A 12,085-nucleotide genomic window follows, 5' to 3' on the forward strand; every position below is an offset into this window, starting at 1 on the left:
CCGTATGTTTAGAGATTATGATATATTCTGAGAGTCAAACAATTAAAAGGATCCATGAATCTATCAGCCTTGCAAGGAAACATTCAGAAATAAAGCATTTATTCACATCAAATATATGATCAGATTAAATTGGAAGGTAGCATGGCAAATCTCACATCATGTCAGATATCATTACTGCACAACTGAAAGCATTCCTAGTGATTTGACACTTTTCCACATAGTACTTATAACTTATTTGTAGTCCAGACCCTCCCCTCAACCACTGAACAAAGGATAGTGCCTTGTAAAGTCTAAGACATCTCATTTTCTATTTTTCAGATTAAATCACTGTACACAGATGAGGCTATGTTGTAGTACAAACAAAACCTGAAAATTTAGAGGTTTAACACATAAAACTTTATATACAGAGAAAAATGAGGTGATGGGGGTTTAATAATGTTTTCTGAAAAAAATGAAAGAGAAGGAGAAGGGGGGTTGGAATGGGTCGACAAAGTAGAAGAAAATGTGTGATCGTGAACAAATTTAAAGGATGATGGGTAATGAATATTGGGATGCTGAATAAACAAAAAATATGAATGTGTTTGGATAAAAATCGTCATCTTTCAAAACAAGAAGTCATTTTATCACGTCTACAAAAACTTAGCAGCATAAGGTCATGACTTAGAACTATCATGGTGAATATCAGAGGAAACATCTAAAATCGTTTCAAAGGTTATCCCTGGGAAGTGGGAGTGGGAGGAAGGAGGGGCTGGGCAGAGTGGGGCAGGAAACCTGTTAGATTTCATTATAAGCCTTAGGTTCTCTTTAAGTTATGTGCATGTATTACTTTGGTAAAGATAAAGATTAATTAAAAAAAAACCCCGAAGATATATCTGGTAATTACGGCATGAAAGATACACACCTACAGTCATGTTTTCTTTTAAAGTTGGATAACGTGCCCAGAGGGTACTCAGTTACATTGCAGTGAATTCAAGAATTGCTGCCCTATCCTCCACCGTCTTTCTCCTTTCATTTGAAATGAGTTTCTTGGAAAGTACCAATGTGGAGCTAGAGGAAGGGAGTAATTTGCATCTTATGAAACTATTGGTTATTAGAGGCATAAAGTCTGGAAGAAGATTTAGAGGCAGGGGAGGAATAAGGGAATTAAGGAGCTTAAGAAAAGGAATGAAAGAGAGATGATTCTATCAATAGGCAGAGCAAACAGAGGGAAGAGAGAACTCCCCGAACTGTGGCTTACGTACTGTTTCATGAGAAAGTCTTTAGATGCCTAAGTAGTCTGTCTTTACACAATAGATGCTTATTTAGTTGTAATAATGGAAACTCAGAATTCCTACGTCCTGTATCCAGGAGTATTCCAAGTTGCAGGCATCTGGCATTGTACTCTGCTCCAGACTCAGACTCATAACTCCTTGTTTTTATAGACTTTCTTTTTGCACCTTTTTTTTTTCATTTAAAACTATCACCACCACCATCACCACAACAAAGCCATAGAATAAATGATCACCTTTCACTCAGGTAGGACTAGAAGAAATGGTTTTAACTTGAATCTGGAAGGAAATTAGAAAGAAATTTAATGATGGAAACATTTTAAAGGAGACTGCCTTCGCATTTATTTCACGTGGCTTTGTTTGAGACAGAAATAGACTAATTTTTACAATGCTTCCCAAATTTAGCATTCATCCGAAACAAGGGAGCTTGTGAAAACACTGTCTGAGCCCCACCCCCAGAGACTGATTCAGCAAGTCTCTGGTGGGGCTGGAGAATTTGTATTTCTATCAACTTTCCAGGTGATACCGATGCCACTAGTCTGGGACCACACTTTAAGACCCTCTGGATTGATTCTCTGACAGTTCCTGAAATCCCCTGCTCCCTATCTCTGTCATCTTTTTAGAAATATGATGCGCTGGGTGAATGCCTAAGAACCTCTGGTTGGGTCAACTGCTCCATATTTTCACACAACTGTACTGATACTGTTTTTTTCCAAAGAGACTTTGTTTGGGGGGCAGCTGGTAGAGTGTGTCAAGTCCTCACTGAAAGCTGCCTCCAGAATTCCCTGCATGGACTGTTTTGCTTTTTTCCTAAAATCTTTCCCCAGAAGGGCATAGAGGAAGGGATTGAAGCAACTATTGGCAGATGCTAAAGCAAGAGACACATGGTCCCAGGACAACAGAGCTTCCCCAAAGGGAGTTTCTGGGTCAATAAACAGTAAGAGGGTTCCAACAATGTGGTACGGAGCCCAGCAGACGAGGAAGACAGCCACCACCACCATAGCCACTCTCAAGGTTTTGCTCCGGGACTTGGTGAAGCGGCTCCAACGCATTCGGAAGATGATGAGGCTGTAACAGGCCACCATGAGGATAAAGGGTAACAGGAAACCCAGCACTAGCCTAGTGATGGTTATTGCTACCTGGGGTGTTGGCACTTGATGGCCGTATGCAAATTGGCCTAAATCATCATCCTGGAAATCTTCCAGTAGCTCCGATGTGTATGAGGAGTTGCCGGAGGCACTAGCGAAAAGGTCTACATCAGCAGGAAGAAAAGCATCAGAGTTCTCCAGTGGGTTAGTTCTGTGATCTTCAATGGGAAAATCACTGGGGATTGTAGCTGAGAGCTCATCAGCTGGTTTAAATACATTATAATATGGATGTTGAACAGATAATCTAGCTGAATCCGTAGGGAGTGAATGTCCAGAAGTTCTTTGAGATATTTGAGAACAGAGGCCAGCAGTGGCTGCCCAGGGACAAGCATTTGTTTGTTGAGAGAAAGAATCTAACCTATCATCCATTTCTTCAGGCAGCTCAACAATGGAGTTGTCAAGAGACCCGTTTTCCAGTAGATCAAAGTTGAAGTCTGAATAATCTAATGATCTGTAGAGACCAAAATTGTAGCCACACATACTATGGTCGTCTATAGTGAATGTTTCCCGGTATATGAACACAGGTATGCACATTACAATAGCCACCACCCAGATGCATCCACAGATAGTGAAGGCTGCCCCCACGTTGCGATGATTCTGGCACCAGATTGGCTTGAGTACCAAAAGACAGCGGTCCAGGCTAATGGCGGTCAGCAGGAAGACGCTGGCAAACATGTTGAGGACAATGGTGGAGGGGATGAGCTTGCATAGGAACCAGCCGTAGGGCCAGCGTCCTTGGAGAGCCAAGTGAACCAGGGAGAAGGGCAGGGAGAGGCAGCAGAGAAAGTCAGCCAAGGTGAGATGGAGAAACCAAACGGTGCTCACACTTCGTTGCATCTTTAGGCCAGCCACCCACAGCACCAGCCCGTTGCCTGGCAATCCCAGTAGGAAAGTGAAACTGAGAATGACCATGGAGAGGATTACTTGGGGTTCATCCCAGGGCTGTGATGGTACGTCAGTTGAATTGGTCTCAGCAGAGAAAGACTCCATTGCTAAACTTTTATAAAAATATAAACAAAAATGTTAAAACTAACTTAAAAAAATGCATATTCTTAGAATTCTAACCTCCCCACATAAAGATGTAGAGTCACAAAGACCCTCACACTGTTTTAGTTTTATTTTCTGACTTCACATTGGATTACACAAAAACATTCTCTGAAAGACAATTTAAAATCTACTGTATTGACGTAGAGAACAGACCTGTGGTTGCCAAAGGGGGTGGTGGGGGAGGGGAGTATTGGGAGTTTGGGATTAGCAGTTGCAAACTAGTGTATATATAGGATGGATAAACAACAAGGTGCTACAGTAGAGCACAAGGAACTATATTCAATATCTGTGATAAACCATAATGGAAAAGAATATATATTTATAGCTGAGTCATTTTGCTGTACAGTAGAAATGAACACAACATGGTAAATCAACTATACTTCAATAACATTAAAAAAATTTTTTTCTTTTTTGGCCGTGCCCTGCACCGCCTGTGGGATCCTAGTTCCCCGACTAGGGGTCAAACCCAGGCCCTCGGCAGTGAAAGCTCAGAATCCTAACCCCTGGACCACCAGGGAATTCCCTCAGTCATGTCTTTTAGATACAACCTCATTTTTTCCTTTTGCTGTCAAATTTATCAAGAGTTGTTTTCCCTCTTTGCGTTGATTTCCTTACCACTCATCATTTCTTTCTTATTTGTTTTTTGTGAGTATAACTCGAGAAAAATAGCTTGATTATTGCAGAGACAGAAATCATTCATGGAGATAGGGAATTCCCTGGCAGTCAAGGGGTTACGACTCCACGCTTCCACTGAAAGAGGCACAGGTTCCACCCCTGGTCGGGGAATTAAGATCTCGCAAGCCACTTGGCATGGCCAACAAAACAAAATAAAACAAAAAAAGAAATCATTCATGAAGAAACTTAGAAAACATAAGCAAGCAAAAATAAGAAAATAAAAATGTCATATACCACTAGTCAGGGATTACTATTTTAGTATCTTAATTTACATCCTTCTGGATCTTTTTTCACATACATACATGTATACTATATGTATGTATATTTTTTGTTAAGCAAAATTTAACAAAATTAGATTATACTGTGCATATTGGTTTAAAATTTTTTAAATTGTGGTGAAATACATATAACATAAAACTTACCATCTTAACTATTTTTAAGTGTACAGTTCAGTAGTGTTAGGTATATTTACATTGTTGTGCAGCCAATTTTTAGAACTTTCTCATCTTGTAAACCCGAAACTCTATACCTATTAGAAAACAACTTCTCACTTCCCTTTCCCCGCAGCCCCTGGCGATCACCATCCTACTTTCAGTTTCTATGCATTTGACTCCTCTAGATACCTCATGTAAATGTAATCCTACAGCATTTGTCTTTTTGTAACTGGCTTATTTCACTTGGCAAAATGTCCTCAAGTTTCATCCATGTTGTAGTGTGTGTCAGAATTGTCTTCCTTTTTAAGACTGAATAATATTCCACTGTATGGATGTACCACATGTTGTTTATCCATTCCTCTGTCGATGGATATTTGAGTTGCTTCCACATTGTAGCTACTGTGGATAATGCTGCTATGAACATGGGTGTAAATGCATATTGTTTTATATAAACTGCTTTCTTTTATCACTTTCATCAGTTAGCAGTCTCCACATTATACAGTAAGATTGTACCATAAGGAATACTCAGACTTTATCCATTTTTTCCAGCTGTCCCCAAGACAATCCTTTACACCTGATTTGTCAACAATTACATCCAGTCTAGGATCACACTGCATCAGGATGTTTCTTAAGTCTCTTAATGTAGCATTGTTTCTCTTCTTCAAGGGTACTGGCTTGTTTTGGGGTCTGTTGTTCTCACCACTCACTTCACAACCCTTTGTAATTGGTCTTCTGCCCCATCATGCTGCTAGAACTAACTCTAGATAACAAACCCAAGCACCTTTTTCTCTGTCTTTATCCTCCACAATATCCATGTCATTTGATACACTGGCTTCTTAACACTTTCTTCTCTTGGCCTCTGTGACATTACCCTTCCCTGATTTTCAACATTCCCATAAACATACCCTACTTTATAGCTTTCCTGAACAACTCACTATTCCAAGTCAATACCATTTTCTATTCCTTGTCTATGCTGTTTACTTCTATATGGAATTATATCCTCCACCTTAACCTCCTCTTTCCTCCATTTTTAATCTCTATCTGTTGAAATCCTAGCCATTCTTTAAGATCAAGCTCAAATATATCTTCCTTGAAACTTCTCTTATAATCCCAGTCATAATCTATTTCTTCAGCCTCCTATTTTTGGGTGTGTGGGGGGGTTGAACTTCTTTTCATATTCTCTGTGCAATGATGCATTTCATCTTGTACTATAATTCTTTTTGTGGCTGTCTTATCTATCATTCTGGCCTTAAGTTTCATAATGGTAAAAAAGAATCTTGTTCCTAAATGCTCGTTCCACAGAATTTAGCACAATTAAAGATTACTTGAATGGACAGATGCTCATTTTGGGGGTTAACTTTTTTTCTTTTTCAACTAAGTGAAAAATTCTTATGCTTGTCCATTTAATCCAGTAAGGATGCTGTCTCTTCTAACTTCCTTTTTTGTTTTCCAGTTCCTAATTCTTACTGGCTGTAACAGCATTTTATGTTTCCTTTTGTAGAAGTCCAAAATACTGTGTGACTTGAAGCTGTTCTGCTGAGTTTACAAGCTGCCATAGCGATTAGCAGAAGTTAAAATAACTAAGACAACAAAATACTAAAAAAAGAAGAAGTGATTCTCATTCTCCGTTCGGTAACCTTGCTTATTCCAATATTCAAGTCCTGTCAGGGTCACTTCCTTCACTTTTGTACGTGGCAGCTACCCTGATCCATTGTCCTACACACATATTCACGCATAGACCCATAAAATATTGAGAGACCGATAGTCATAGAATTCTAGGACTGAAAGGAAAGTTAGCAATCATCTCTTCTTGTCTCTATTTTTATTTTGTAGTTTTGGACACTGAAACTCAGCAAATTTGGGGACTTTTACATATTCACAACTAGGAGGGTTGTCATATCCTTGGTCCAATGACTGTCAGACCAATACTCTTTTTACTACAAATAATCACATAACTGAAAAGCCTTTGGTATTGCTAATAAAGGGAAAGGCACCAAGAGCCGCACAATAATAAAGAATAATAAGGAAGTGATAAAGACTGAAAAGAGCAAAATTCCAATACAAAGAAATTGAGTCATCTGGCGTGAGCTACATTTTAAATATTACATAGTATCTGTCTTGAAATGAAAGTATATATGAATCAGAATCTTAAAAATCTTTCTGGGCAAGATAACATTTTATATTTCAACAAGTGTGTTGGCTGAAAAGTACCTCAACATTTTTTTTTTTTTAGTTTTCAATACTGAATTGGCCAACAAGTAAATAAAAAGATAAGTAAACTCCTGAAACCAAAATTCAACTATGATAGGGAAAGAAAAATAGATTCCAGAATCAGAACTAATGATATGATGACAGAATCAGTAGCAATAAGGAATGAGCAAAACAAATAAATAAGAGAAATGGAATGAGGAAAAAATATATATATATTAAGAAAAAATAGGCAGGGGCTTCCCTGGTTGTGCAGGGGTTAAGAATCCACCTGCCAATGCAGGGGACACGTGTTCGAGCCCTGATCTGGGAAGATCCCATATGCCGCGGAGCAACAAAGCCCGTGCACCACAACTACTGAGCATGCGCTCTAGAGCCCACGAGCCACAACTACTGAGCCCACCTGAAGCCCACGCGCCTAGATCCTGTGCTCTGCAACAAGAGAAGCCACCGCAAGAAGCCTGCGCACCGCAGTGAAGAGTAGCCCCTGCTCGCTGCAACTAGAGAAAGCCCACGCACAGCAACAAAGACCCAATGCAGCCAAAAATAAATAAATTTATTAAAAAAAAAAAGAAAAAATAGGCAATCGATGATTTGGAAAACAAAACTATTGGAGAAAGCTGGAATCAAAGGTGAGAAGGAGAAACAGCCAGTTTAAGACAGGGAAAAATGATGTAAAAATTCAATATTAGTTCCAGAATGAAAATATTAAGAACAGAGGTAAATAGAATGTGGAATATTTAGAAAAAGAAAAAGGTGGACATGGGAATAAAGCAAAAGAAATAAAAGTTGGGGAAAGAATAAGGGGAAATAGAAAATAATGACTCTCAAACCATTATCAATAATGAGCAAAACAAGCTGGGCACAAGTCTTCAGGTGTATCTAGGTTTCCTTACCAAAAACCCGAGATAGTAGCTGAAGACTTCAGCATGGATCTGGAGGTCTCCACGAGTCCTGTCTTGACCACAGTCAAGTATGTTTAGGAAATTTGCTGAGCACCTCCCCTTTCCTCTCTCTCTTCGTTTCTGATGATAAATTAAACCCAACACTTTTGACAACTATCTGACTCCACAGAAAGAGTTTCAAAGTGAGTCATTTCTAAATGTTTCATGTAAGAAAAGTAAGAAAAACAGAAGTGGGAGAGCATGGTTCTCAAAAATTTTCTGCAGGACACAGAGAATGCTTAGAGAGAGAGTACTTTTTACATCAGCTTCCCACTTTATAGGTTTGTGGATTTGCTTTGTTTTGGAAATGCACAAAAATGATCCTATGGTATGTGAGAGTGGGGGTGGGGAGTAACTGGGGGGAATGACCTGCACAACCCCATGTAATGAATTTCAAGTAATATCTCTTATATGCTTAATATGTGTCAAAGAAGTTTGTCGTGCAAAAATCAGATGAATTAAACTATGTTCTAATCTCTAGAGATTCACAGTCTGGTGAGAGTATGTACCCATACAACAACAACAAAAAACACCTGTAATACAATTCAGACTATAATGATAGAAATAGCAGTAGAAGTAAAAGAGTAGAAAATAACATGTAGGGGTGTATTTAGCCTGGGGCAATCTAGGAAAGTCTTAAGGTAGAAATAAGGTCTGGGCAGGTTCTTCAAGAATTATGGGACTTCTCTAGAAAGAGGTGACAAGCTGTTTACTTTTACTATCTTTATTATTATTAGTTTTTGGGCCATTTCAGGGCATGTGGGAATCTTAGTTCCCCGACCAGGGATTGAACCCCTACCCCCTGCAGTGGAAGTGTAGAGTCTTAACCACTGGACCACCAGGGAAGTCCCCACATCACACTTTTTAAATTATTCTATATTATACCATTTAGTCAATTATTCCCCTTTTCATGGATATTCTGTTTTTACCAAATTTTAAAACAGTTATAAACAATGTTTCAATGAGTACTCTTGCATTCTACACATCTATGAAAATTTCTGTAGAATAGTTTCCTAGGACTGTAATTGTTAAATCTATGTATGTGAATTTACATTTTTGAAAGGTATGGCATTTCCCACTAAAGAGACTCCACCAATTTACACTTCCATCAACGGTGGCGAGGGTATCTATTCCATTTGCAAAAGGTAAGGTCTTTATCATTAAGTTCAGTATCATAAACAAGTACTCTGCTCTTAATATAGACACTATGCTTTGCACTGTAGGAGATGCAGAAGCAATGAAAGATGTAAATATATAATTATAATTGAGTAAGGGCTGCTAGCAGGGTAGTCCTGGGAACATGGAAGAGAGAAAGACATTCTCACTGAAACAAACATGAAGATAATGCACTGAAGAGATAACACTTGAGCTGGGCTTTAAGGCTGGGTAGAAATTTGACAGACACTAATAGTGCTATAAAATAATTTATCTGTCTCTCTGCCCTACTAGACCAAGACTTTGTGCCTATCTCCAGAGCCTACTACCATGCCTGGAATAATACATGTCTGGGGCACCAATGAATGAATGAATGAAAGTTTGGTTGAAAAGGATGTTGGCTTTTGAATATAATTCAAAGAATTAATTTGAGTCTTTAAAGTTGTTTCTGGTGTGGATCCAGTTTTACTGATTCCTCTTTCTCTAAAGATTATACAGCAATTAAAACCAGTTGGAGAACTTCCAGCTGTATTACTTGGATTTTCAGATCAGGAAGGAAATTACTGAAAACACCTTGTGAATAGGGCTCCTATTTCTAGATGGCTTCTGTCCCTTCTTATAAAGTACTAGTTTTATGGTGTAATGTGGAAAACTTGGGGGGAATTTATGTGATTCTCTTCTGTTTTGTTCCTTTTTAATATCTAATTACAAGTTTCTAAGCAGAGATCAGATGCTTTGGCAAGAGTGAAATTTTGAATATATGTTGCAAACACAGCCATATTAAAACATTTTATGAGTCACTGATTAATTCTACATTTTCAGTGATGGAAATCTGTAGTCATTTGGCCAAAATAAAAATTTTAGAATTGTATAATCTCTAGCCTGCTCTGTCTGAGAGAATTAAAAATAAACATATGACAAAGTTTCTGTCCTTAAGGACTTTGACGAAAAATGATTAGATTCATTATTAGACCAAGTATAATTATACTCTAAGTGAAAAAATAACCAAGTGCCAAAAACTATGGATGACATAGACAAATGCTATGGCTAGTTAGCAAAGGACAAATGTGATGAAACCTGGTGGAGGTTAGAATTAGCTGGAAAATTTTCATGGAAGAACATTCTTGTGAAAACTGCTCTAGATTAGGAATCTGAGTTCTAGTTTTAATCATAACTAAATACTTGACCTTGGGCTGGATGCTTGACCTAGAATTTTTTTCTTAGATGTAAAATTAAAGGGTTGGCTCGCGTGATCTTTAAGGTTTCTTTTACATCTAACAATCTATAATTCTCCCATTTCAAGTAGGGGGAAAACACACATTAAGGTGGAGGGAAGCCCAGCGTGAGTGAATGACACAGGTAAAGTGGTCTGGCTGGAGTAAAAAGCACACAGGGAGCAATAGAAGATGCGTAGAGCCTGAGCTTGAATCCCAGCTCTGCCACTAATTGTGTGGCTGCACAGGACTTTTTCAGACTCTGTGTTTTCATTTCCTCACCTGCAAAACAGGGATTGTGTCAGGTTTTATTTATTGATACTCAGGCCCATTCCCATTCTTCCTTATTATTTCTCTAAGTGAAGCCTGGGTACTGCATTTCCGAGACTGCCTCTCAGGCAGGGTCTGCCCTGGCTCTGCCAGAGGGGCATGTTCATGTGCTCTTGGAAAGTGAAGAGAAAAGGGAATCATTGCATTTGATTCTTTTTCTTGAGATTAATTTTTATTGGAGTATGGTTGATTTACAATATTGTGTTCATTTCTGCTGTACAGCAAAGTGAATCAGTTCTACATATACAGGTGTTCACTCTTTTTTAGATTCTTTTCCCATAGAGGCCATTACAGAGTATTGAGTAGAGTTCATTGTGCTATACAGTAGGTCCTTATTAGTTATCTATTTTATATATAGCAGTGTACGTATGTCCACCCCAATCCCCCAATTTATCCCTCCCCACCCTTTCCCCCTGGTAACCGTAAGTTTGTTTTCTACATCTGTGACTCTATTTCTGTTTTGTAAATAGGTTCACTTGTACCATTTTTTTAGATTCCACATATAAGTGATATCATATGATATTTGTCTTTCTCTGTTTGACTTACTTCACTCAGTATGACAATCTCGAGGTCCATCCATGTCTCTTCAAATGGCCTCATGTCATTCTTTTTTATGGCTGAGTAACACTCCATTGTATATATGTACCACACCTTCTTTATCCATTCCTCCGTTGATGGATGTTTAGTTTGTGCAGAGTTTGCAAATATGTTTTAAAAATAAAAGAACAAAACCATAAAATAGAATAAACATTAAAAATATTAAAATATAAAAGAGAGAGATTGAAAGGGGGATCATTTATTTTCTGGCTCCTTCAGCAGCAGACAACTCTGGTGGGTTTCTGTAACACAGATGGCAGGTGTGACCTTGGCAGCTGCGGGCAACTGTGGACTCTGGCAGGATTACTGGTTTCAGCAGCAGCTACAGCCCTGTGAGTATTTCTCTTCCAATTTTAGGGAAGTACCTTCCTGAAGTTATATTATCTTCTCCCCCTTTATTCCTCTAGTCCTTCCAACACTTTTGCAACCAAGTCCTTGTATTAAATACCTTGTTTGAAATACCTACAATGGTTTCTGTTTTCCTGGCTGGGCAATGACAGTCGGGGAATATTCACTGTACCTACTCTATAGGACTGCTAGGAGTAAATAAAGTAATACATGCAAAGCACTTAAGACACTGCTGGCACATAACCGTTCAATAAATGTTAGCAGTTATTAGGTCAAAAAACTAATGTGGCTTCCAGTTGCCTATCATATCAAAACTATTCTCCCATCTTGGACTCTTAGAAAATAATTTACAGAATGTTCCCTTTACATTGTTAAGTTACATCCTTTCTGTCGAATCAAATTCTAACCCATGGCCCTCAAGGATGTAGACCTGACACACTCTCTACTCCCTATAGTATAGCTGCCTAATTACGCACATAGTTATAATAAAACAAAGAGCACAAACTGAAGGACAAAGTCACCCAGAAATTAAAGTAATTCAGTCGAAAGGTAAATAAAATAAAACAAACAAAAAACTGTTAATCCAACCATAATAACAAATATCTGATGAACTGATGCCTGGATCTTGAAAGAATCCAGCCAAATTTGGCACGATGAATCATTCAAATCTGAGTGGTTTAAAGAAAATTTAGCAAACTTTGTTTCTTCTATTGATTT

The 12,085-nt window shown here is 38.4% G+C and overlaps 1 protein-coding gene across 2 annotated transcripts; it reads right to left on the bottom strand.

Moving 5' to 3' along the window:
- Window positions 1-76: 76 nt before the first annotated feature.
- Window positions 77-11,039, bottom strand: C3AR1 (complement C3a receptor 1). Of its 2 annotated transcripts, none has more exons than XM_079935921.1 (2): window positions 10,970-11,039; window positions 77-3,413 (listed from the first exon to the last, which is right to left on the bottom strand). In XM_079935921.1, exon 2 carries the CDS (start codon window positions 3,404-3,406, stop codon window positions 1,952-1,954), a length of 1,455 nt encoding a protein of 484 aa, XP_079792047.1. In that variant the 5' UTR covers window positions 3,407-3,413; window positions 10,970-11,039; the 3' UTR covers window positions 77-1,951. The 2 variants fall into 2 exon arrangements, with proteins under 2 accessions (XP_079792047.1, XP_079792046.1); XM_079935920.1 differs by lacking the exon at window positions 10,970-11,039 and adding an exon at window positions 7,677-7,796.
- Window positions 11,040-12,085: the final 1,046 nt, after the last annotated feature.

This window comes from Stenella coeruleoalba (assembly GCF_951394435.1).
Source record: "Stenella coeruleoalba genome assembly, chromosome: 11".
Taxonomy (NCBI): domain Eukaryota; kingdom Metazoa; phylum Chordata; class Mammalia; order Artiodactyla; family Delphinidae; genus Stenella; species Stenella coeruleoalba.